The sequence below is a fragment of the Pan troglodytes genome, chromosome 19 (assembly GCF_028858775.2).
Source record: "Pan troglodytes isolate AG18354 chromosome 19, NHGRI_mPanTro3-v2.0_pri, whole genome shotgun sequence".
Taxonomy (NCBI): Eukaryota; Metazoa; Chordata; class Mammalia; order Primates; family Hominidae; genus Pan; species Pan troglodytes.
The window spans coordinates 58951522-58979102 of record NC_072417.2 but is presented as its reverse complement, the minus strand read 5'-3'; the positions used below and the strand labels follow the sequence as shown (position 1 = coordinate 58979102).

General features: G+C 44.0%; 1 protein-coding gene across 3 annotated transcripts in view; it reads left to right on the top strand.

Moving 5' to 3' along the window:
- Positions 1 to 27581, top strand: part of DNAH9 (dynein axonemal heavy chain 9) — a 377141-nt gene that overhangs the window by 117254 nt on the left and 232306 nt on the right. For all 3 annotated transcript variants that reach the window (XM_063799007.1, XM_016932363.4, XM_063799008.1), the window contains 3 exons: positions 5312 to 5468; positions 13773 to 13877; positions 24881 to 25038. In XM_063799007.1, the coding sequence (XP_063655077.1) occupies positions 5312 to 5468; positions 13773 to 13877; positions 24881 to 25038 (420 nt within the window). The remainder of the gene's footprint in view (positions 1 to 5311; positions 5469 to 13772; positions 13878 to 24880; positions 25039 to 27581) is intronic.

Below are 27581 nucleotides of genomic sequence, written 5' to 3'. Positions count from 1 at the left end.
GAAGAATCTCATAACCAGTTGGTATAAGGAACAGATCCTAGAACTGGGGGCATTTATGCTAAGAACAAAAAATTTTCAAAGTTTAAATATTAAAGCGTTATCAAAGGAACGGATTTGTTTTAGGTTAGTGCAAAGGAAATTTCTATTAATGCGATTTCTCATGTTGAGCTTGAAACCTATTGAAAGCTCTGGGTCTTTTTCACATGGATTTTCATCTACCCACATCTCCTCCAGTCTGCATGTATCCAAGTGGTTGGAAGATTACTTTACATTCATCCCTCTTAAATTGGATTTTGTTGGGTCTGTCCCATCATTTTTTCACTGTTAATATTATTTAGAAATTTGTTCTATCGTCTATCTAGTAATTATTTCTTAATTCAAGTTATGAGTGAAGACATTAAACATCAGTGAGCTGAGTATGCCTCGGGGCCTCCCTGAAGGTAGATACTGTTGCATTCATGGTCACTCCTCAGTTATGGTTATTGAACCATGTGGTAGACAGAATTCTACAAATGATCTCTAAGGACCCTCACCCTTCTATAGTCTCTTCCCTTTTGAGTGTGAGTAAAAACTGTGACTGTGATGATATTATTCCCATGGTTGTGTATTGTTATATGGCAAAGGAAAATTATTTAGGTAGACTTAATATAATTATATAAGCCCTTAAAAACAGAGCTTTCTCCTGGCTCCCCAGCCAGCAGAAGGGGAAGTCAGATTTGAGGCATGAGAAGAATTTGACATGCCATAGCTGGTTTTGAAGGTGGTAGGGGCTGTGTACAAGGTGGCAGAACAGCCTCTAGGAGCTGAGAGATCCCCTGGCCAACAGGGACCTCAGAAGTGAATTCTGCCAAGAACCTGAATGAGCTTGGAAGTAGACTCTACCCCAAAGCCTCCAGATAATAGTCCAGCCCAGCCAACACCTTGACTCTGGCCTTGTGAGACCCTCAGCAGAGAACGCACCTGGACTTCTGGCCCACAGATGTGTGAGATAACGAGGGATGTTCTTTTAAGGCACTGAGTGCGTGGTAATTTGTTACACAGCAATAGAAAATTAATACAAGCCAACTATGACTCCACCTACTCTAGGATCATCTGGACCACTTTTCCGTGATAAGCACAGGCTATTCATAGCTGAAATCAAGATATAGCAGCTTTGATATTTTCTTTATCTTCCAGTTGAATATCTGTACCAAAAAAAGAATTTATTGCCTCAAAAATAATACCTTCAAAGTCTGTCGGTTTCCTACTTTTCAAGGCACTTTCAAATATCTTGTCTCATAGCATCCTCATAAGACCCTGGTGGGGCAGATAAGAACAAAACCTGTAGAAGTTATTTGCCCAAGGAAAGCAAGACTAATTTTAGTTCGATGTTAAGAAGACCTTTCAAACAATTAGAACCAGCCCACTGTGGAATGGGCTGCCTCCTAGAATAGTAAACTGTGCCTCACTGAAAGAAAAGACTATATGATCATATTTGAAGGATTTAAAGGGGGAGCACCTGACATGGTGAAAGAGTCAAACGGCCTCACCTTTAAAATCCCTTCCAACGCTAACATTCCTGTGTTCCCACTGGAACCAAACTAAATCAATCCATATCGGGACTCATCGGCCAGGATCTCTCTTCCTTAAGGATCTTTTGCCATTGTCACAATTGCCACTGCTTTTGAAGCAGCAAATTTATCTCAGTTTCTTTGTACAAAGAAAATGCAATGTCATGGATCTTAAGGATGCCTTTGTTTTTAAGGTACAAAGAAGTTTAAATAACTTGGCTGAGTCTTACGGACACTTCATAGTCAGGCAAGTTTCGAACTCATTTTGTCACTCCAGAGTCAGTGCCTGAAACAGCTCTACATGGTCTGCTGGCCCACACTCGCAAGCAGGAGCACGTCAGAGGAGCTGATTTGGGTGTTTAAAGAGATGAGCGCTCTAACAGGACCTCAGAGAGAATCCTAGAGCAGGGATATGTCCCGAAGGACTTGCTGCTGGCTCAGTGGCCCAGGCGTCATGGCAGCCTCCCTTGTGACAAACAGAAATACTGCCTCTTTCTTTTTCCTTCTCTTTTTTTTTTTTTTTTTTTTTTGAGATGAAGTCTCACCTTGTCACCCAGGCTGGAATGCAGTGACGCCATCTCAGCTCACTGCAACCTCTGCCTCCTGGGTTTAAGCAATTCTCTGGCCTCAGCCACCCGAGTACCTGGGATTACAGGTGCGTGCCACCATGCCCAGCTAATTTTGTATTTTCAGTAAAGACGGTTTCACCATGTTGACCAGGCTGGTCTCGAACTCCTGACCTCAGGTAATCTGCCCGCTTCGGCCTCCCAAAGTGCTAGGATTACAGGCGTGAGCCACCGTGCCCGGCCCTGTCTTTCTTTTTTGCGTTTTTTTTCATGGCCTGAGGGAAAGCCCCACTGACCCTGCCTTCAAACTCACCAGACTGTCCACTTTCCCTCCCTGAACCCCAGTCTCCCCATATGTAAAATAGGGAGATTAGAAATCCCTTCCATCTCTGGAGTTCTGTTCTTGTGAGGGGAAGATAATGATATTTTGACATTTCCCCCAAAAGATAATCAGAAGCTCAGCAGATGCTCAAAAAGAGATGGACCCAGTCCCATGTATTTATTTTCAGGAATTCTTAACTTTTTCTATGCAACTTCTCTTTTTGTGAAACCTGGCATTTCTGTACTCCCGAATTCCTGAGAGCCCTGCAGCTCCAGAGAAAAGAGGCCTGTGATGCACCCTCAGCCGGCAGAGGGGACAGCTATGGGACAGAAAGGCAATGAGAGGGAAGGAAGGTGAGGAGGTGAGTTGTCAGGGATTGAAGACTCTGCTAGTTCAGACAGCTTGTCCTCCTGGGAGGCAGGAGGCCATGGCAGGCCCTGAGCAATTGTAGAGGAAGCCCAAGGCTGGGAGAGATAGCAGGCATGGGATCCACCTGGAGCCAGAAACTCAAGAGCCCAGGAGGGCAGGTTCAGGTGAGGCCACGCATAGGGCTCCATGAATATCTAGCTGGAAATGCTTGAGAGAGAAGAGAAGTGTTACCAAATGGTAACAGTGGCCAAGAAGGACAAGACGAGACCCAACTTTTCACCCTAACCCTGACTCACCTCGTCATGCCTTGTGGCAGGTCTGAAGGGCAACATTCAGCCTTTCAAAGGCTGAAACAGATAAGGGAATTTTGCACTTAATTGAAAGAGAAAAAGGGAACTTAAAGACTTTCAAAACCATCTGGGAGCTGAGCACAATGGCTCACACCTATAATCTCAGCACTTTGGGAGGCTGAGGTGGGTGGATCACTTGAGCCCGGGAGTTCGAAACTAGCCTGAGCAACGTAGTGAGACCCCGTCTCTATTTTTTAAAGGGAAAAGGAAAAAAAAAAAAACCATTTTGGTCCAAGGTTTAGTCAAGTCAGTAGAAACCCAGCCACCATCTGACATAAAGATGGTGTCTTCAGAGTCTCAGAGTCTCTGATCATCTCATAATATCAGATTCAGAAACAAAGAGAATTAATTTTGGACACCCCCTCACACGGCCCCACCTGGAAGTTGAGAGTCTATGTATTGATTTGCTAGATATTCAAAAGTTAGAACAGTGGCACAATTGTATCAGCTTTATTGAGGTATTGAGGCATAAATTACATGCCTTAAAGTTCACCCATTGCAGGTGTACAATGTACAATTGGATGATTTTTAGTAAATAGACAGAGTTGTGTAACCATCACCATCATCCAACTGTAGAACATTTCCTTCACCCTTTTTGCAATAATTTCCTTCTCTCACTCCAAACCTCAGGCAGCCGCTGATCTGCTGGCTATCTCAGTTTATCTTTTCTGGACATTTCATATCAATGGAATGACAACATATAATCTCTTTTTTGAGACAGGGTTTCACTGTATCACCCAGGCTGGAGTACAATGACATGATCTCAGCTGACTGCAACCTCCTCCTCCCAGGCTCAAACAATCATTCCACCTCAGCCCACCAAGTAGCTGGAATTACAGGTGCACTACACCACACCCATCTCATTTGTGTGTGTGTGTGTGTGTAGATATGGGGTTTTGCTATGTTGCCCAGGCTAGTCTCAAACTCCTGGGCTCAAGCTATCCATCTGCCTTGGCCTCCCAAAGTGCTGGGATTACAGATGTGAGCCACTACACCCGGCCTGACAACATGCAATCTCCCGTATCTGGCTTCTTTCACTTAGCGTAATGTTTTTGAGGTTCGTCCATTCTGTAGCATGTTTGGTACTTCATTCCTTTATATTGCTGAAGAGTATTACACTCTACGAATTACCACATTTTGCTTATCCATTCACGGTTGATAGATATTTGGGTTGTTTCTAGCTTTTTGCTGTTATGAATACTGTTGCTATGAACAAGGGCTATGAACAGGTAGATATTGTGCTACGCACAAGTCTTTGTGTAAACATGTATTCTTATTTATCCTGTGTAAATTCCTAGGAGGGGAGTTGCTGAATCATATGGTATGCTTTATTACTTTTTAAGAAATATAAGTCCTTTTTAATAGTACCAGAAGTAAGCTTAAAGCTGAGTTTATTTTATTGTTACTGGTAAAAAGAGTCCCAAAAGGATTAAATGGATTGAATGTGATCCATTCATTCACAGATTCATTTGTGTCTTATAAATAGTTTTTGAGGACCTGTATGTGCCTAGAGTGTGCTAAGTTCTGGAGATTAAACAATGAATAAGATATAGCCCTACCTTCATGAACCCTATGAAGATATATACTGAAGATATATACAACATATGTCACAGGAAGTTCAAGTGGAGTACTAGCTCAGCTGAGGGAGCCTCTGCTCACTCACCCCAGTGTTGGGGGATCCAGGAACACTTCGTAGGTGAAGTCAAATATGAGTCCTGAGTAATTTGTGGCCATTAGCCAGGCAAAGATTAAAGAGGAACATCAGGTCGACTCGAAGAGTTGGGGGACGATTGGGGGAGGATCAGGGACAAGCTCAGTCCTAGTGTGTCTGGCAGATGAACGGAGCTCTATATGGCTGGACTGCAGAGGTTTGCAGCTTCAGAGGAGGGGAACAGTGAGAAACAGAGCTGGAGGAGCAAGCAGACCCAGAAGAAGAACCTGTCAGGGAGCCTCTGATGCCCTGTATGGAGGGAGCACTGTGATGAGCTTGCCCGCTAGAGAGTCCTCCCCACAGTGCTGTGGGGAGCAGGAAAAAGGGGCAGGGCTCTTGGCTTTCTTTTCAGAAGCTATGCCAGATCTCACATGGCCTTGAGCCTTAGTCCTATCTCACTGGGCCCCCAAGAATGATGACCTATGCCCTCCCGTGTTTGGCAGGTGCTACATCACCCTCACCCAGTCCCTGCACCTGACCATGAGTGGGGCTCCCGCAGGACCTGCAGGCACAGGCAAGACGGAGACCACCAAGGACCTGGGCCGCGCACTGGGCATCCTGGTCTATGTGTTCAACTGCTCGGAGCAGATGGATTATAAGGTACAGTTCCACCCAGCTTCCTGGGGGTGGGGGTGGGGGATAGGAACTCAGGGCACCAAATCAAGGCTAAGACGCATCCGTGCCACCCTGACCCAGCTTCCCCAGGTGTCGGAGCCCAGATCAGGAGGTCTCTGTTTGCTCCTTCATGGTAAAGTTGGACGTTTGAACCCTGGAGTTTTTTGGCCTCCCTATAAGGCTTTCATGTGATGAGGAAGCACAGCCCTTTGTATTCTCATTCCACCAATGAGCTCTGACCACAGATGGCTGACTTCATCTTTTTGGATCTTTCTTTTATTACCTGCAAAATGAAGAAACTGAACATATATCCAAAGTCCTAATTTCCCTATTTGACCTAGAAACACAGAAAGGCTCACAAGTAGCCAAGATGAAGGCACTTGTCTTCACATAAAAGCTCGACGTATTTGTGCTCTTCTGTAGAAGTGGACATTCCCCAGAATATCAACAGGGGCAGAATATTCTACAAGGGCCAGGCGTGATTTCTGAAAGCAGGCTAATCAACCCCGACTCAGAGCACAGACGCCCACAGAAGACAAGTGCAAAGCTAATATTCATTCAGGCACGTACCATTTTTTAAGAACCAATGTGTTCCAGGTTCTGAGTCACCGAGAAAAGCCAGAGAAACAAAAGGCCCATGAGGTCACTTCTTTAGCTAGAAATATTCTGCTCACAACTGAACCTTATATAGCTTCTTTTTTTTCTTTTTTTTCTTTGTGAGAACTATTTTCCAATTTTTCTTTTTTTTTTTCTTTTTTTAATTATACTTTAAGTTCTAGGGTACATGTGCACAACGTGCAGGTTTGTTACATATGTATATATGTGCCATGTTGGTGTGCTGCACCCATTAACTCATCATTTATATTAGTTGTATCTCCTAATGCTATCCCTCCCCGCTTCCCCCACCCCACGACAGGCCCTGGTAAAACAAAAATGTAATAACAGATTATCTCCCTCTCTCGTTATTTTTGTTATATTGTATGTGTTTTTGTAAACTGCCTTAAGTCCCTTTTGTCAACAGGATGACATGCAAATAAATTTGCAGTGAAAAAAAGTTGCATTAAATAGATTAAACATTTATATATAAAAGTCATGTGCTGTATTGACTGTAAAATAAATTTAATGTAGTTATAATTTTAGAAATAATGCTTGCCGTTACCGCGTATAGCACTCTGTAAATGAGATTCATCCTCTATAATTTAATCATTTCTGTAGCATAATTTTGTTGTGTAGAGTTGCAGCGTCCTGTAGCACCATGTTTTCTCGTGTTAAGTAAACAAAGCAAGGATCTAGACCCAAAAAACTTGTCTTCCACGTGGTCTTCATCCCTTAAATTTTAGCACAGTTGCTTTTATTGATGAACACATTAAGATAATGTTTCTCTTTAAGTCAGGCTGAAACAGAAAGGTGGAGTTTTCTCCCCCCTTTATAAAAATGACCTCAGCCTTAGGGATAATTTTATGTTCTAGATTTTTCTGTAGTTGAGCAATGGCAGCAGCACTGCTAAAGTAAGTAGAGTCTCCCAAAGGGAACATTCTGAAAGATACACTCATTTGGATGTAGAAGACGTGGTGTATTGATTGAAGAAAATCAGCCAGATTTCTTCAAAGTCATACCTAGAATAGCAAGCAGGAAATGGTGACTTGGCTAGGGGTCACTATGGCCATTTTACTCAATTCTATCAAAACCAATCACTGAACCCTAACCCCGCCAATTTTGTTAAAAGTATAGGGTGAACGGGGGAGTCTATCTTTGTTTTTTTTGTTTGTTTTTTTGTTTTGTTTTTTGTTTTTGTTTGTTTGTTTTTCAACTATAGGCTAAGCTTCCATGGAATACAGGCTAGACACAGGTTAGAACATCATAAATAAGCATAGCCACAGTGAAACATGCCAGAAGGGAGGTGCTCCCTTCCTGGACACCAAATATCCCAGGTAACCAAACAGCCCCACTAAGCTGTTTGCAAACTTCCTCTACCTTTGTTTTCTGGCTGTTCAGAATTATTTTTTATGGTAAAACACTCTCAATCCAATTAATTTATTGAGTATTGCCTTTGCTCAGCATGTGCTGGGCATTGTGCAGGATGCCAAAAACAGATCATATGGGGAGAGAGAGAGAGAGAGAGAGAGATGGGTGGAGGATAGATGGTAGATGGATTTTAGGTAGATAAATGATAGATGAATGATTGATGAGAGAGAGAGAGATAGTATAACCCAATTTTATTTGGAGGGACAAAGGATATATGATATCATCAGGGGAGCTAGTTAACACTCAGACAGCATAACCCTGGGTGCTCATGTGCCCTACAAACTTTAGGCCCTGGAATATTCCAAAGTAGGGGGAGAGCCACAGAGTGGGCTGGTCAGGAAAGACATGTGGAGGACGTGATACCCAACCAAGGCTCAGTTTTGGGGTTGGTGACAGAGCATGTGCCATTTTCACACATTCTAACCCATTAGAATGTCAGCTTTAAAGCCATGACCAAGTTCTGTGTGTGGCCAATATCTGTCCCCAGCCCTCATTCTGACTTCACCCCGTGAGCCCTCCTCACAGGACCCAGCTGGGAGAGGAGAAAAAGGGTGCGAGGTCAGGAAGAGCTGCTGTGCACTTCTCCAGGGGAGATTTTGATGTGTCATTCATGACACTCACAGCAATATACTCTGTTCAGGTCTGTCCATAGTGAAAGCTAGAAGTAAATGAGGAACAAGGGCTAACCTACCTTACAGAGGATCAAAAACAGGAGATACGGAGGGCAAGGACTGAAAGCCACTGAAAGCATCTCACCTTGAAGTGGGGGCTACAGAAAGGAACTGCAGGCTTCGGAACTGGAGCAAAAGCATAAAGATTGGCAGTCAGATGAAGTGAGAAAGGAAGAGACTGGAAGCAGGAATAGGTTTTGGTGAGAGCATCTCAGTCATTCAAACCAGAGGGAATGAGGAACCAGCTGATGTGGTAGTAGACATGGAAAAGCATAAGAGGCTTAAAATATAACAAGGTAAGTGATATCTCGGGAATATGGGCAGGCAGTCAGTGGTGAAGCAAAGGGAGAGGTTGAAGAGGAGAGTCTAGGCTGTGGTCAAGCGCCCTTGCTATCCCCTCTGCCTTAGAAATCCTATAAGCCGCATCACCTCAGTTAGCTCATGAGGACTGGGTGTGCATTGAGCTGGGGAGGACAGGAGAACAGCGCAAAGACTTGAAGCAAAGGGAAAGTTATTGCTTTCCTCTCTTATCCTGGATGGAAAACCTATAAAACCAGCCACTTTCTCTGAAAATGACTGCAGTTTCAGTGCTGAAACATCTTTTATATTATAGCTTTCCCCTCTTGACCTCAATTTGGAGATGCCATTGCAGGGACATCAAATGGTTCCAAACCTGAAAGTGTTTGGAATTATTTCCAACCCTCTCTGTAGCAGCCATATTGTGGATACTACACTTTTCCTTGAGACCCTACTCCCTTCACTTTGGAAATGCTATACTTGCACAGTCCTCCTCCTGAGTCTCTGGTCTCCTGGCTTCTCGGTCTCATTTGCTGATCCTCTTTTATAATTTCCAGTGTGATGTGTATACCTATGTCTCCTTTATGAAGCCATGTCTATTCTCCAGCTTCACCGGAGTCCTAGTCCCGTCTCTCTCTAATGGGGCGGTGGGCATCTCTTGAATGCCCTTCTCTTGCATTGTGGTTAGCACTCTTCCTTTCTCCCTGCCAGATTCCCCACCATCAGGAAGGATCATCTCATTTTCCCTGAGATCCTGGTGGAAAACTTCAGGAACCTGGGTTACTTCATGTCCTTCCTTCCCTACCTCTAATCGGTCACCAGTGTCGATTCTTCAGCACCCTTCTCACTTCCAGGCCTTTGCCCTATTCTTGCCATTCGCCTAGTCCCAAAGCTCACCATCCCACAGCAAGATAATGCCCCAGCCTCGCTGACAGGACCAGGAGATATGTGGTGAGCTAAACACATGGGTTACTTTAGGGTCCTGGGGTTCAGCCACAGGCCCTGGGGTGGGGGGGAGAAACATGGGGGTGACAAGCATCCACCTATGGAAACTCCACTTCCTTTATTTTATGTTTTGAGTTTTCATTTTATAAAAAGGGTCTGCAGTTTGAAAAGCTTTCAAAATCACTGTAAAAAAATTGAATTTTTTTTTTCTTTTTTTTTGAGACGGAGTCTCGCTCTGTCCCCTAGGCTGGAGTGCAGTGGCACGATCTCAGCTCACTGCAAGCTCCACTTCCTGGGTTCACGTCATTCTCCTGCCTCAGCCTCCCAAGTAGCTTGGACTACAGGCGCCCGCCACCATGCCCAGCTAATTGTTTTTTTTTGTACTTTTAGTAGAGACGGTGTCTCACTGTGTTAGCCAGGATGATCTGGATCTCCTGACCTTGTGATCCGCCCGCCTCGGCCTCCCAAAGTGCTGGGATTACAGGCGTGAGCCACTGTGCCCGGCTTGTTAAAAATTGAATTTTTAAAACATCTTTTTTATTGATACATCATAACTGTACATATTAATGGGGTACATGTTATATTTTGATGCACATATTAATAATATTTATCAATAATATCAATAATAATTATGAATATCATTATACATTGTATAATGATCGAATCAGGGTAATTAGGATAACCATCATCCCAAAGATTTATTGTTTCTTTGTGTTGGGAACATTCCAAATCTCCTCTTCAGCTATTTTGAAATATAAAATAAATTATTAGTAATCATAGTCCCCTATTGTGCTGTTGAACACTATAACTTATTTCTTATGTCTAGCTGTATGTTTGTACCCATTAACCAACTTGTCTTCATTTTCTCCTTCCCAGCCTCTGGTAACCATCATTCTACTGTCTACCTCCATGAGATCAACTTTTTTAGCTCTCACATATGAATGACAGCATGTGATATTTGTCTTTCTGTGCCTGGCTTCTTTCACTTAAGATAATATCCTCCAGGTCCATCCCTGTTGCTGCAAATGACAGGATTTCATTCTTTTCAATGGCTGAACAATACTGCATTGTGTGTATACACTACATTTTCTTTATGCGTTCATCCATTGATGGACACTTATGTTGATTCCATATCTTAACTGTTGTGAATAGTTAAACATGGATGTTGATTTCTGAATTTCCACTTAGTATTTGTGACACTTGGATTGTTTTGCAAATGAAATGGAATAATGTAAGGCAGTGGTCCCCAACCTTTTTGGCATGAGGGACCAGTTTCATGGAAGACTATTTTTCCATGGACTGTGGTAGTGGGGGATGGTGTCGGGATGATTCAAGCACATTACATTTATTGTACACTTTATTTCTATTATTATTACATTGTAATATACAATGAAATAATTATACAACTCACCATCATGTAGAATCAGTGGGGGCCCTGGTCTTCTCTTCCTTCAACTAGTTGTTTCCAACTGGGGGTGATGGGAGACAGTGACAGATCATCAGGCATTAGATTCTCATACGGAGCACCCAGCCTAGATCCCTCACATGTGCAATTCACAATAGGGTTCATGCTCTCATGAGAATCCAATGCTGCCACTGATCTGACAGGAGACAGAGCTCAGGCAATAATGCAGGTGATGGGAAGCAGCTGTCAATACAGATGAAGCTTTGCTTACTCACCTGCTGCTCACCTCCTGCTGTGCGGCCTGGTTCCTTAACAGACCATGGACAGTTGCCCAGAGGCTGGGGACCCCTGATTTAAGGCACAAAAACACAACGCCTGGAACTTCCATCACCTCCTCAGACAGGATGTCCCTGACAGCTCAATCTGAAGTCTCCATGTCACCCTCATGTTAAGACTCCAGTGGGACTTTATCACTGTCTGATTTGTTGTTATTGCTCATTGTCTGTTTTCCTTATGGGAATATGAGACCCATGAGAATAGAGGCGTCGTCTATCTTGTTCACAGCTGATTCTTCATGACCTAGAACAATCTCTGGCACATAGTATATGCTCAATAAATATTTGTTGAAATGAATGAAAAAAGAAATCTCTTAATTCCAGAAGCTCAGTGAAAGGTGGGTTTTATTTTTCCCTTCTCCTTCAAAGTCTGCCCTATAGCAGGACACAGTGGCTCACACCTGCAACTCAAACATTTTGGGAAGCCCAGGCAGGTGGATCACTTGAGGCCAGGAGTTCGAGACCAGCCTGGCTAACATGGTGAAACCCCATCTCCACAAAACATACAAAAATTAGCTGGGCTTGGTGGTGCACGCCTGTAATCTTAGCTACTTGGGAGGCTGAGGCAGGAGAATTGCTTGAACCTGGGAGGCAGAGGTTGCAGTGAACTGAGATTGCGCCACTGCACTCCAGCCTGGGTGACAGAACAAGACTCCATCTCAAAAAAACAAACAAAAAAAATTAAAGTCTGCCCTAATGTCCAACCTAGCCTATGTGGCAGTTAGACCAATCCTCTCATAGCATTGCTCTGTTCATGTTCTCTGCTGCAAACCTCCAAAGATCCCTCATAGTAATTCAAGGCTTTTTACAACCATGACTTTATTTAGTAATTCAACTTTCCAATCAAAATGGCTCTGTCATTTTTCTCTGCACATATCATTATTCTGCTTGTATTTCTTCCATAATCTTCCTCCTCCTAGAAAGCCTTACCCCTTCCATTCTGTCTACACAGATACTCCTATCCTATAAAGCCATCATTTCTTGTGTGTGTCCTAAAGCATGTAGTTTTCTGTGAGATCCCCATATCTTCTGACTCTAATCTTGTGATCTTTACACTATACCAATAATTGCCAGAGTGCATTCTGAGAAAATCAGGGGTTACCTGAAGGAAAAATAATCCTAGCCATGTAATGCAGTGAAACTAATGTTTTTGTTATAGGACTTCTCAGGGCCCTTAAATGCTAATACAAATTGTAAGTTGGCCAAAATGGGTTGAAGAATATGTTTCCCAAATTTGCTTGACCAAAAAGCCCTTTCTTTGAAGAGCATCTTTCAGGCCTGTGGTTCCGTGGAATAAACTTTGTGAAGTACTGTTGTGCTGCCATCTGACTTTCACCTCTTTGGCAAAACTGATCACTCAGGAGCACTCTGACCCTCTCTTCTGTGAATATGACATTTGTGGTCTATATTAGTCAATGGAACCACTACTGATGCAGCAATTTTCCTGTTTTTATGTATATACCTTATCTCCTCAACCTGACCAAAAGTTCTTAGACTGAGCTCCCCTGTGTCCAGCACATGATCTGTGCACAGAGCTGATAGTCAAAAAATGCCCACTGAAGGCTGGCCATGGTGGCTCATGCCTGTCATCCCAGCACTTTGGGAGGCCAAGGCGGGTTGATTGCAAAGTCAGGAGTTTGAGACCAGCCCTGACCAACATGGTGAAACCCTGTCTCTACTAAAAATATAAAAATTAGCCAGGCATGGTGGTGCGCGCCTGTAATCGCAGCTACTCGGGAGGCTGAGGCAGGAGAATCGCTTGAACCTGGGAGGTGGAGATTGCAATGAGCCAAGATCGCACCACTGCACTCCAGCCTGGGCAACAGAGTGAGACTCTGTCTCAAAAAAAAAAAAAAAAAAAAAAAAAAAAACCTGCTGAATAAATGAATGGGACTTTTCCATTATTTGCATTTCCCTGGCATTTTAATGACGTCTCCTTGCCAATGACCTTGTGAGTGTCTCCCAGGAACCTATCTTTTTGGTTGCCCCATGACTTACCAGTTCATATTGAATGCCTAGGATGGTTTTTACTTTTAGGACAGAAATGCATTATTCCCTTGTAAATTCCTTCCCTGCTCTCATTTGAAAAGATTTACCTTTAGTTTGCGTGTGTGTGTTTTTGTTTTTTGGTTTTGGTTTTTGTTTTTTTAACAGATGTTATCACCCCCTGTCTTTGTCTCCAGCTCCCTCACCACGCTGGAAAACCTGGGTGGTTGGGCATAGATTTAAAGATACAGACATAAATTTTTCCATCAGTGCATGACAAAGGCTGGGTGGAAGGCTTTTTGTCTGTATAGCATAAGAAAAATCATCTTTTATTCATTTCCTGGGATTTTGAAAGCTACAGAATCAACAATAATGCAACCCTGATGACATTTTAAAGGGATTTTCATCCAAGTGTCTTGAAAAGGTTCTGTTTAATCCTGTGACTTCTGTTGACACCCCATAACCATCAAACATTTAATTGTTCTTGAAATTTTAATACAAGTTTCTGACCAGTGGTCTTTAGGGGGACTAGAAGTATCTATAATAAAGGGGATGGAGAATGGCTTCAACATGTATTGATAAGCCTGGCCTGTTGGTAATTTAATCTTTGTGCATTTTCTTGCAGTCCTGTGGCAACATCTACAAAGGCCTTGCTCAGACTGGTGCCTGGGGCTGCTTTGATGAGTTTAATCGAATCTCCGTGGAGGTCTTGTCAGTGGTGGCAGTGCAGGTAGGGGCCAGAAGTTGGTGGGAGCCTTGTGGTCTTCATATTGATTACTGCGGAAGTCTATGTCCTCTTGTTTTCTGCCTCTCCTGAGCATCTACGTCCCTTTTTCCCTTGTCATTTCATGCCCCTTTCTCCATCCTCTAAAATTAGGCTCCAGGGAAGCTGTCCTCCAAAATGGGTATCCTTCTGTTACCCACCAAAGTAGAACCATTTACTGGCTTTGGGACTCTGTTTCGTTCTCTGTAAAATGGAGAGAAAGAATATCTGTCCTGCCTGCTTCATCTGGGCGCAGAAACATGAAGATGGCAGAACTCAGCTCCTCGGAAAGGCCATGTTCTTTGGTTATAAACCAAGGCTTAAATTTCAGTTATTTTATTTCCTATTGGAATCTTTGGGCAAGTTATTCCACCACGCTCAGCTTAATAAAGTGAGGAATATGGCATGAATCGTTTTTGAATGAAGTCACTTCTGGGGTGAGATTTTATGTAAGCATGCCCCTTGTCTTTCAAGTCATCCAGAAAGCATTTATTAAACACCTACAACCTAGTAAGTGTTACGCAAAAGACAGGTGAAGTTTCCCAGGTGAATGGAATGTGATCTCTGACCTAAAAAAAAAAAAAAAAAACTTGAGCTCTTGAGATAGACGTGAGTACTTTCAATGTTCTAGAGGTGACTTAAATTCTGACTGAGATGAGACTTCCAAATGCATTACATTGAAAAGATGGAGAGAATTTTGGATTTGGGTCAGGATCCCATGAACAATCGGAGCAGTAGGAGGGTGAAGGGGAACGTTTGAATAAGCTTTTGTTGAAATTCTGTACCAGGCACTTTTCGTACATCATCTTTCACATGATGAAAGATCTTTCACGTCTTTCCACCATGGCCCTACAAGCCACTATTCTCCCCATTACGTATGTGGAAAAGCTGAACATCAGAGGGGAACTGTATCTTGTCCATGGGTAGACTTTTGGAAAGTGGTAAGGTTGGTATGTGCACCCTGTGCCCCCACCAACACTGTCCAGGTGCAGATGTGGGCACTGATCTGGTGTCTAGTGGGTAAAATGCCAGAGGAGAAAATAAGGCCAGAGAGACAAGTTCGAACCCAATAGTAGCAGGCTGAAATGCCTTCCTCAGCAGGCATCAGAGAACCCCCAGAGACATCTGGGAGGGAGATTGCCCCTCTATTTTCCAGCAATATGAAGGAGGGGCTGAGCAGTAGGAAAACTGGTGGCTGAGGCAAGTCAAGAGTCTCTCCCAGGGATTCTTACTGCAGCTGCACAGGCTCCATTCCCCCCAGGAACCCCATCTCCAAGATAAAGCACATCGTTTGCCAGCATCTATTCCACATGCCTCCCTGTAGGCTGAGCACCCCCTCTCCTGCTAGGGGCAGCTGGTTTCAGAACCCCCATCCTGCCCTTAACAGAGCAAAGCAATCACAAGGGCACCATGTGATGATCAAAGCTGTGGCGAGGTGCTTGGGACAATTATGTGCCTGGTGCTCCTAGTGTGTGCCGCACACCATATAATCAAAAATGGTTTAATTTTGCTTGTGTTTGCTTTTATTTCCAAAGCAGTATGCGCACAGTACAGAAAAAAGAAAAATGTAGCTATGAGAGACTCTTTGGTCCCTACAGGTTTCTCTAATCCTTTCAGGTCCAGACAAAGGAATAAGGAAAGCATTTAGCTTGACTGACATTTTTCTAAGGCAAGAGTGCGGGATTGAGGGGTGGGTGGCAAAAGGGGGGTGGGAGGAACATCATGTAAAAGGTCATCCCTGGCGGGGAAAGATGACTGAGCCAGCATCATCCTTGTCCCCCTCTGCCCTGGCAGGAGCCAGCTTCCATCCACATAAGTCTCACATGTGGTCACCTCTCATCCCATACCTTTTCACAGGTAGGTGTGGACGTGGGGCTGTGGGTGGGGCACTGAAGCAACCGCAAAGCTGAACAGCAGTAGGGCTCACACCATCCACAAATCCATGCCACCTTCATCTCCAGCTGCCCTGAAAGCCACAGGCAGTCAAGGGACTCTGCTGGGTCCCTTCACTCACCACTGCTCCAAGGTGGCCTGTCTTTCCATCTCTTGTGTTTGACAGCCACTGACTCTTGTCCAAACTGTTCCTTGATGAAGCTCTGAAAGTTGCCAGAACGTGAGGCTATTCCGTGGTTTCCAGTGGTGAAATATGGTTTTTCCCTTTCTTTGGGTTTGTTCTGTTCAGCAGCAGTTAGTAGAGGAAGGAAGACAAATGGCTAGCCTGGACACTCTTGGACTGAAACCCTTGACCAGCTTGGCTTGAAAGAGCTGGTTGTGTGCATGTCAGTGGCATCACATGAGTGTAGCTTGAAATGGGCTATGGTGAGAGTCCTTCCATCATGAAAGCTGCCAAATTCTACAAATCAAGGGCATTTTTGCTCTCCTGGAGAGCTGGTTGTTAAAAATTTACCAGCACACCTCTGCCTTGTAAGGATGTAAGCTGAGTGTTGCCAGATCTTTTACGTTTTAAAGAGAGAGCGGACATCCAGATTTTTATAAGAAATCAAATATGTTTCCTGGCTGCTTTCACCTTTGGCTGGTCACTTCACAACCTGGAATAAGGAATAATGCCAGTGTTCAGTGCTGTCTCAGCCACTTACTAGCTGTGTGACCTTGAGCATATCCATGTCTCAAGGTGCACATCTGTAAAGGGAGTTAATAATAGCACCTCCTTGAGGCAGTTGTAATAATTTTTAAATGAGTTATATCTCTAAAGCACTGTTTTTTTAAAGCCCTGCAGAGAATAGTCACTCAATAAATGCTTTGTTGATGATGATAATGGTGGTGGTGATGTTAGTGATGATGATGATGATGTTAATGGTGATGATGGTAGTGGTGATTGTGATAATTATGCTAATGATGGTGATGCTGATGATGATGATGGCGGTGGTAGTGGTGGTGATGATTCTAATGATGATGATGATGGAGATGATAATGGTGATGGTGGTAATGATGATGGTGGTGGTGGTGATGATGGTGATGATGATGGTGGTGGTGGTGATGATGGTGATGATGATGGAGATGATAATGGTGATGGTGGTAATGATGATGGTGGTGGTGATGATGGTGGTGTCAGTGATGATGATGGTGATGGTGGTGATGATGATGGTGATAATAGTGATGATGATGGTGGGGGTGATGGTGGTCATGATGATGGTGGTGGCAGTGATGACGTTGATGATGACAGTGATGATGATGGCAGTGATGACGTTGATGATGACAGTGATGATGATGGCAGTGATTATAATGTTAACAATGATGGTGATGATGGTGGTTATGATGGTGAGAATGAGGGGGATGGTGGTGGCAATGATGGTGATGGTGGTGATGATAGTGATAATGATGGTTGTGGTAGTGATGAGGATGATTACCATCATTATTATCTGAACACTGCAGGAAATGGGTTGAAGAGAAGTAGAAGCTGGGATACACAGGGCAGGGAAAAAGGGTTCACATCCTGGTCTCACAGGTCTTCTCTTTTTTTTTTTTAAATTATACTTTAAGTTTTAGGGTACATGTGCACAACGTGTGCAGGTTTGTTACATATGTATACATGTGCCATGTTGGTGTGCTGCACCCATTAACTCGTCATTGACATTAGGTATATCTCCTAATGCTATCCCTCCCCCCTCCCCCCACCCAACAACAGGCCCCAGTGTGTGGTGTTTCCCTTCCTGTGTCCATGTGTTCTCTTTGTTCAATTCCCACCTATGAGTGAGAACATGCGGTGTTTGGTTTTTTGTCCTTGTGATAGTTTGCTGAGAATGATTGTTTCCAGCTTCATCCATGTCCCTACAAAGGACATTAACTCATCATTTTTTATGGCTATGTAGTATTCCATGGTGTATATGTGCCACATTTTCTTAATCCAGTCTATCATTGTTGGACATTTGGGTTGGTTCCAAGTCTTCGCTATTGTGAATAGTGCCGCAATAAACATACATGTGCATGTGTCTTTATAGCAGCATGATTTATAATCCTTTGGGTATATACCCAGTAATGGGATGGTGGGTCAAATGGTATTTCTAGTTCTAGATCCCTAAGGAATCTCCACACTGACTTCCACAATGGTTGAACTAGTTTACAGTTCTCACAGGTCTTCTCTATGCCCTTCACTCCTTCTGAGCTGGACCAACCTCGAGCTATCTTATCAAGCTTAACAATGTACTAATCAATGAGGCAGTGCCCAACAGCCATTGTTGTCCCTGGATAGTAGATAGACACTGAATTTGCTTTATTTTGAAGCTGCTCAACACAAGGTCAGCAATGCATTCTCTAAGATCACTTAGTTCCTGTTTGTTTCTGGAATCAAATGAAATAAGTTTAACTGGGGGGTCCCTGATACTGTCACACTCTGATCTAGGAATATACCCATCAGAGACATTTCTCAAGAGAGTGGTCTGACAACAGCCCAGGCAAAATCTGAGCAGGTAACATTTGAAATCGAATACCCATCCAAGGAGAAAATTGCACTTAATTATTCACACGGCAATCCAGGCTGGCATATTGGTTCAGAAGCCACACCAGCTGCTGACAGTTCTCCGCAACCCTCCCCTCTCCTCCTCTCCACTGCTTGTCCGTCTGTGCTCCTCTTCCCAGTAACTCCTACAGAAGCGATTATGCTGCTGGTCCACAGCGTCTTTGTCAGTGGACATTCTCATGTCTCCATGAGACTGGTCAAGCAAAGTCACATAGCCACTTGGGAAAAACACCAGTGTGGCAATTCCAAAAAAAAATTACTCTGCTGTTTAAAAAATGTCTAAGATATTACTTACTTTTTTCTGGAATCTCTTCTTTACTATTGCAATCAGCTCTCTATGCTTTGGGTTATCTGCGCCTGGGGACTTGTGCCACAAGGACACAACCCAATGCCCTGTTCCCCTCCATGCCCTGTGGCCAGGCCTTCCTGGCACTGTCTTCTCTTCCCTGCATTACAAGCCCCAATAATGGGTTGGGCAGAGGCAGGAAGCAAGTAGAAGCAGAAGATCAGTCAGCAAAGACTTGGGAGCCCACCATAGCAGGGCTCCAAGTACTCCAAGCACCAAACAAATGCTCCAGTCTCAGAGCCGAGGGAGCTTCCCATGTAACACCCTTTAAAGAGAAGCTTAAAGTCTAATGGAAAAAAAAAACCAGAAATGTTAAAATGTTTAAAAAGTGGTGAGTGGGTTGCACTTCCTGAAGGCAACAGACTTCAATCTGCCATTGCAGTGGGAAGCGTGGAGCGGGCCAGGGAGGATGTTAAATAGCACATGGCATTTGGGGCAAAGACTTGAAAAGAGAATGACCACAGGGGACCACAAAATGAGCCACTCTCCTAGAATAGAAGGGCCAAGGTAGAGGGGTGACGAGAAAAAGCCAAGATCCCAGTAGCATAGGGCTAGCCCATGACCTCCTTAAAGTATGTCACCTGCACAGAGACAGCATGGCCTTAATACTTCACTGAGTGAGTCAGACACAAGGCCCTAGCCTGAGTGGGAGGATACAGGGACAGAACCCTCTGTGATCAGCAGCTTCCAGTCATGAGGGGAAAGATGTCATCCTCATGCAAGAAATGCAGCTCTTATGGTCAGACAGGCACACAAGGCTTGTGCAGATAACAAGGTTGACCACTGGACGTCAGGGCTGGCTTGCAATATATAGAAGTAAACCCTAGCCAGATGCGGTGGCTCACGCCTGTAATCCCAGCACTTTGGGAGGCCGAGGTGGGAAGATCATGAGGTCAGGAGATTGACCTGGCTAACAACCTGGCTAACACGGTGAAACCCCGTCTCTACTAAAAAATACAAAAAATTAGCCAGGCATGGTGGTGGGAGCCTGTAGTCCCAGCTACTTGGGAGGCTGAGGCAGGGGAATGGCGGTGTGAACCCGGGAGGTGGAGCTTGCAGTGAACCGAGATCATGCCACTACACTCCAGCCTGGGCAACAGAGCAAGACTCCATCTCAAAAAAAAAAAAAAAAAAAGTAAAACCTAGGCAAATTATCCAAATGATAAGGCAGAAAATAAGTTCCATCAAAGATGTGCAATTGCAAGGACCATAGAGGCTGGAAAGAGACAGTAAAACCATCTGGCTGAGGGGCAATTGTAGGCCATGAAACTGGGATGGGGCAGCGTGGCCCAGTGGCAAGAACAGTTCACTGACTTTCAGGTAGGTGCCCTGAGAGTGACAGCAGAGGGTGCCAGGCATGGCTGGTGTCATGTAGCCCCACGCTATTCAAACTGTGAGCCAACAGCACCAGCATCCCCTGGGAGCTTGTTAGAAATGCGGAGTCTCAGGCCCCACCCCAGACCTGCTGAAACAGAATCTTCATGTTAATACACCCTCCAGTGATTACTACGCACAATAAAATCGGAGACTGTGCCACTCTGGCACAGTCATCTCAACCCTGGCTGCACATTAGAATGGCCTGGGTAATTCTACAAAATAGTAATGCACAGTGTCCACCCCGAAAAGATGTTGATTTAATTCCTGCGGAATAGGACCAGTGTATCGGTACTTTCTAAAAACTTTCCACATGGTTCACACGTTCAGCAAATTTTGAGAACCAGAGCTGAGAGAGAGACTGAAAAATGAGGAAAACACCGCTGAGGACTGTAGTGTTTGGGTTCACATCAAGACCCCCAAGACTGAGGCCAGTTTGTCCCAGCCAGTGCTCTGCAGGGGCAAAGCCTCTCCAGGCCCGGTGGGGCAGAAGGAAGTGGGGGACCCAGGCTCATCTGAGAGAGGGAGAGAGGGGAACCTCTGGCCTTTTCCAGGACCCAGACTTGGTGAAGGCTTCCTGGACCCTGATCATTGTTAAGTCCCAATGATTTGCTCTGCAGACTCAGTTGCTGCTAAATCCCGTCCTGTACAAACCAGGCTAACCAAAATTTCTATGAGCACCGATGCTCCAAAGTTATCTACATCTTTGAGTCTGTTCAACACCCTCCCGTCTGAGAGAGGGAGGTCAGTATGCAGCTATGAATGGGGCCATGTGGGCAGAGGTAGGGATGAGTAGAAATGTAAGAATTGACTGGACTGCAGTGGTTCTCAAATTTCAGCGTGCATCAGAATCACCTGGAGGGCCTGTTCCGACGCACCTCATTGGACCCCATTCCCAGAATTTCTGATTTGATTTATCTTGGAGGTAGAGCTAAGAATTTGCATGGGAATTGGTTTGGACCCAAGGACACGTGGTGTGGCATGGAGGTTAAGTACCTTATATCTTCTCAGCCTCAGAGTCCTCACTGGTAAAATGTTTGGTCTACATCAGGGCTTGTCAACCTAAGCACTATTGATGCTTTGGGCTGATGATTCTATTTTGTGAAGATCTATCCTCTGCATTGTGGATGTTGAGCAGCAGCCCTGGCCTCCACCCACTGAATGCCGACAGCAACCCCCATTCCTTGCTGTGACAACAAAAGTGTCTCCAGACATTGCCACACGACCCCTGGGAGAGAGGGATTGCAAACTCATCCCCAGTTGAGAACACTGGTTCCTACATAGCTTTCCATTTTTTTTGTTTTGTTTTGTTTTTTTGTTTTGTTTTGTTTTTTGTTTTTGTTTTCCTTTTTCAGATGGAGTCTCACTCTGTCATGCAGGCTGGAGTGCAGTGGCGCGATCTCGGCTCACTGCCACCTCTGCCTCCCAGGTTCAAGCAATTCTCCTGCCTCAGCCTCCCAAGTAGCTGAGATTACAGGCATGTGCCACCAGGCCTGGCTAATTTTTTGTATTTTTAATGGAGACGCGATTTCACCGTGTTACCAGGATGGTCTCGATCTCCTGACCTCGTGATCCGCCCGCCTCGGCCTCCCAAAGTGCTGGGATTACAGGCGTGATTATTTGTCTTTTTAATCGGTGGCAAAACTGTCTTTTCTTATTTTGTGGAAAGTATGCCTCTAAATTATAACAAACATGATAGTTTTCAGAGTAAAACAAATTGCTCTGAAAACGTATATGTTTGATGAGAAACTGGTCTGTGGCTGGCACAGCACTCCTTCTGGTACAAGAGCCTTTGGGGGAAGTAGCTAAAAGCATGTGCTTCGGCACCAGATTGCCTGGCTTTTAAGCTTGAGCTGCTCCACTTACCAACTGTGGGGTTTCAGGCAAGTTTCTTTTTTTTCTTTTAACTTTTTATTTTGAACCAATTTTAGATTTATAGAAAAGTTGTAAAAATAGCATCGAATTTCTACATATCTCACTTTTAGCCTCCCCTTAATGCTAACATCTTACATAAACATAGGACAGTTTCTTAACTGCCTTCTGCCTCAGTTTCTTCATCGGTAAAATGAAGATCTGAGACTACCTATCTTAGACAACTGTTAAAAGCTTGGGATGGGATAATTCACAGAAAATACTCAGGATCATCCCTCGTACATATTAAGTGCTCAAAAATGTCAGTTACTATTTTTTGTTATTCACTGTGGCTTTAAGATCTTCAGAAAACGATGCATTTTCGATAGAGAAACAGATCCCAATGGGTGAGATGTGCCTGGCAGCCTTAGCTATCAGTTGCCAAACGACCTGTGTGTGTACTTCCCTCTGGCTGGGCTTGCGTTTAATCCATACATCCCTAGTTCACCTGCTTCTCCACTTCCCCCTCCCTGCCTCCAAGCATCCTGAAAGACCCTCTGGCCTTTCCCAGGACCTGGATGTTATCAAGGCCTCTTGGACCCTGATCATTGTTATGTTCCAGTGATTTGCTCTGCGGACCGCATTTGCTGCTAAAGCCTGTCCTGTACAAGCCAGCCTAACCAAAATTTCTATGAGCACCGATGCTCCCACATTAACTGCATCTTTGAGTCTGTTCAACACTCTCCCTCAAGAGCCCCTCTACAGAATTTTACACAAAAGCACAGATGCCTCCAATCCAAAAGTGCATCATAAATTCTTGCTGAGCGTGAGGTTTCTGGGCTTCGGTGTTTCGAGAGAGAATGCTGAGTCAGAATGAACAGCAGAAAAGGTCCCAGGCTCGTGCCTTAGTCTTCGCCCAAAGGTAGCAGAGCAACTTATAAACGCTAATTAAACTTGCTTTCCCACTCCCTAATAAGGCGAGTGCTCTGTATATTTTATGGATGGGAAGACTGGGGACAAAGGAGAGAACCAGCCTTTGCCAGTCACATAACTTGCAGGGTGATGAAGGCTGCAAGAGGCTCCATGGCAGAGCTGGGCTGGGCTGTGAGCCCCACGCAAACCAGCAGAGCTTGATCTGTTTGGCCAGCGTCCTGGCTGCTGAAGCCTGCTTCTGCCAGGATGGCATTGATATTCTGCACGTAGAAAAGAAGTCTCAGTTTCAAACTAATTGCTGTGAGCTCAAACGCATACAGTCATTAGCGCTTCACTCTGGGAAGGGAGCTGAATCCTAATTGTAGAACTGTCATGCATCCAGGCAAACTGTGTACTCTGGAGACAGCCGTGCCCAGTGGTAGATGGTCCAGCTGCCCCCCCACCCCTCCCACCGTTTCACACACACAACTCTACAGCCCCATTTCCACAGAACTAGGCTACCCTTTGCTCTTCTAGCACCCTGGACTTAGCCGACCTGCTGAGGCTCATTCAAAACCTTGCACCGGCCCCAGCTTTTGGGTTTTGCTTCTGAGAACCTGAGAGGCTGGAAATTCCCAAAGACCTTCTGGGGCCGGGCTGGACAAGGCTGTGGGCTAGCCTGAAAGTGTGTCCCTTTCATCTTTTCTCTGTTGCTGATCATTTTTGCTTATGCATTTCCAAGCACCAGGTGTGACAATAAATGGTTGAATTTCACTTCTGCCTCTCTTCCCACTGCTAGAGAGTAATCTAGAACATATATCTGACTGGGCCAAGCTCAGGATAAATCCTCCTCTGACTCCAGTCTACATTTAAGAGAAAGTCTGATTTTCTAAAGAAAAAAGCACTAACAGCCCTCTGGGTCTGACCCAGCCTACCTTTGCTCCATCTGTAAAGGGTCACCTGTTCTGGAGGTATAGTCTGGGGGATGGCTATGAGGAGTTAAACCAAGACAGGGACCACAGTTGTGATGAGGATGGTCACATGGATATCCCTCATGTTAGCTGGTATTTCTAAGCATTTTTCTTTAGGCTATGTACTTCACAGACTTTATTTCATTTACTTAGAACAAGCTCAGCAGGTAACTATGGCATCCTCACCATCACACAATACCTGAAAGCACAGGCTCCAGGATCCATTTGCCTGGATTCAAATCCTGATGCCCCAATTAGTAGCTGTGTGGCTTTGGGCAAGTGTCTCCATCTCACCATGCTTCTGTTTTATCAGAGATGGGGATGATGTAATTGAAGTGCCCCCTTCCAAGCATGGTGAAGCTCAAATGAGTTAATACATGAGAAGTGGTCAGAACTGTGTCCGGCCAGTGGTCATCCCTAATACACTTCAGCCATTACTACAGAGAGAACCCACATTCAGGGAGTTAAACACCTGTTTGCTGTTCCCTCCCATGCTCTTAGCCACAGTGTCATAAATGTGGATGTGGGCAGCCAGATTCATTTTTTTGTTTTGTTTTGAGACATAGCCTTGCTTTGTCAACCAGGCTGGAGTGCAGTAGCATGATCTCGGCTCACGGCAACCTCCACCTCCCTGATTCAAACAATTCTCCTGCCTCAGCCTCCCAAGTAACTGGGATTACAGATGCACACCACCACACCTGGCTGATTTTTGTATTTTTAGTAGAGATGGGGTTTCACCATGTTGGCCAGGCTAGTCTTGAACTCTTGACCTCGAGTGATCTGCCCACCTTGGCCTCCCAAAGCACTGGGATTATAGGCATGAGCCACTGTGCCTAGCAGTGGCCAGATTTCTTTTTAGACATGCAACCAGGGCCTGTCAGTAAAGGGTCTGGGTTGTGGTCATCATGCCTGTCTTTCAGTGAAAGGGTCCACAGGACAGTTCTTCGTGCTGTGTCTGACTACGGGGTTCCAGCTTTAGTTATGATCCCTCCACTAAAAGGCAATTGAGGAATTTCTCACTGATTGATTGGTTCACCAGGTAAAAAGCATTCAAGATGCGATTAGAGATAAGAAGCAGTGGTTCAGCTTCCTTGGGGAGGAGATCAACCTGAATCCTTCTGTCGGTATCTTCATCACCATGAACCCAGGCTATGCTGGCCGCACAGAGCTGCCAGAGAACCTCAAGGCTCTCTTCAGGTGAGTGTCAGTTCTGCCCCATGCAAAAGCCCCAAAAGAGAAGTTTCTTTCATTTTTCCACTTAAAATGTGTGACATATATTTTAAAGAAAATTTGGAACATTTGGAAAAGTAGATTTTTAACAACCTTCTTTAATGTCTTTAATGCAGTAAAATTGCTTTTTGCTTAATTGTGTTCTGTTCTCCTCTGTATATACATTTTAAATCCATACGTTGGTAGCCTGCATTTGCGGTCTACATAGTTTTGTGTTGTTTTTTTTTATTTCATAGTCTCTCATAATCATATCCTAAATATTTTCTTCTATTAGATATTCTTGATAAATCTCATTTCATGGCTGCATACTTTTTTATCAAGTGCATGGTTTACAATGTAATTAACTACTTCCCCATGGTTAAATATTAAGACTTTCTAACATTTAAAATAAATTTATGCATAATGCTGTAATGTACATCTTTGCATATAAATCTTTTTTTCCGTATGTATGATTATTTTCCTTGGCTAGCTTCCCAGAAGTGGAATTACTGTGTTAATAGGTAGAAACATTTTTAAGGCTCTTGATACACATTGCCAAATTGCTTTCTAAAAAGAGTAGTACCAAATTACACTCCTCGTAGCGACGCATGAGAGCACCTCTTTTATTTCACCCTTGCTACTGGTGGACATTGCCATATTTTAAACTTCTTTATTTTGATAAGAAAACACAAATACCTTTCATCGAAGTAGCTGGAGGCTGCATTCTTTTTCCAGAAAAGAAAAGTTGGCCCAACAAAGAGAAAACTGAAGAATGCTTCATGGCTTCTGATCTTCTGGTTACTGAACTTTTACCTGAGTGAGATAGACTGTGGGGTGCTATGACAAAACTGTTTTGTCTCATTTTTGGACTGAGAAACACAGTGCTGTCTGTCCGGAGAGGTTGTCAACACTTTACTGGATTTCCAGAGGCATAGGAGATCGCTGGGCAGCTCCCTGAGTGCTTCACTCTCTCAGTCATGGCAAATTCCCGTGTCGCTGGAGTGACGGGGGCTTCTCCTTCTTCAGCCAGGTCCCTGTGTTAAGCAAGAGCTGCTGGAATGCCAACAAGCTGTCTAAACGGGTGCTACACAAAACTGCCTTGTTGACCATTTGTTTCTACAAAGTAATTATTAAATAAGCCTTGTGTTACAAATGATTATAGAAGTAGGTGATCACCCAGATAAGAATTCTTTCTTACCTTTTTTTCTTGCTGAATTTTTTTGCTGACTGGAATTGTCTTTGCCAGTTCAGGGCGCCATAATAAAAATACTGCAGACTGGGCAGCCTAAACAGCAGACATTTATTTCTCACAGTTCTAAGAGACTGAAAGTTCAAAAGCAGGGTGCCAGCACGGTCAGGCTCTGGTGAGGGCTCTCCTCCAGGTTGCAGGCGGCCACCTTCTTGCTGTATCCTCACATGGAGGAAAGAGGACGAGCTAGCTCTCTGGGTAGCGCTCCACCCTCATAACCTAATGACCTTCCAAAGGCCCATCTCCAAATACCATCACATTGCATTTTGGGGGCACACAACATTTAGTCCATAACACATACCCATAGAAGGAAATTTGGAAATAAACATATTTTTCAAAATAGTAAGTACAAACATCTACTTTTACATTTAATTCTCTCAAAGGCCCTATGAGGTGGATAGTACTAGTTTCTCCAGTGTTTAGTGAAGAAACAGATGCATTCAGCAAATTGCTCAGGGTAGTAACCCTAGTTACTAGCGTTAGCTAGTGAACCAACTAGTAAGCGGCAGAATGCTAGAGTTTGAACCCAGAGCCCCTGCTCCTCCCCGCCCCTAGTCCTGTCATCCAGGAACAATCAGTGTAACCATTTGGCATTTTTTTTTCCAATACTGCAACAGTAGCGCATTTCTTTTTCAAAATTGGGATCAGACTATATATAGTTTAGTATCCTACTTTCATTAACTAATGTTTCTTTGTGTCATTATATAATTTTCCTTTCACACCACTATTTTTCATGGCTACATAGTGTTCTGTTGTACAAATGTATATTTACCCGTATGTTCAGGTTGCAAAATAATTTTGAGAATTTAAGTATTTGGTTGCTCCTTTGAATTTGAATACAATGTAAAATATTTCAAGAAAAAAATGTGCTCGAATGAAATGTTTTTGAAAATTTCATATCAGTATAGGGAAAATGCAATTAAAGAAATGTAACAACCTATTACATACCCAACAAATTAAAAAAATGTAAGTAATTTTAAAATCAAATGTTTTTAGTGCCAGAGGAAAAAAATACAACAAAGCCTTCTATAAATCCCTTTCTATATTATTGTATATGCCATTCTGTGTCAAGATAGGGTTAATAAGTATTAGGTTGGTGCAAACATAATTGCAGTTTTGCTATCGAAAGTAATGGCAAAAACCGCAATTACTTTTGCACCAACTTAATACATACTTTAGACCTCATCATTAGAAATTTGCATTTGTATTCAAACAAGTACAGGATACACCCTAGGTGTCTAGGCTTAGAGGAGACACACATTTGGAGAATGAAGAATAGGGG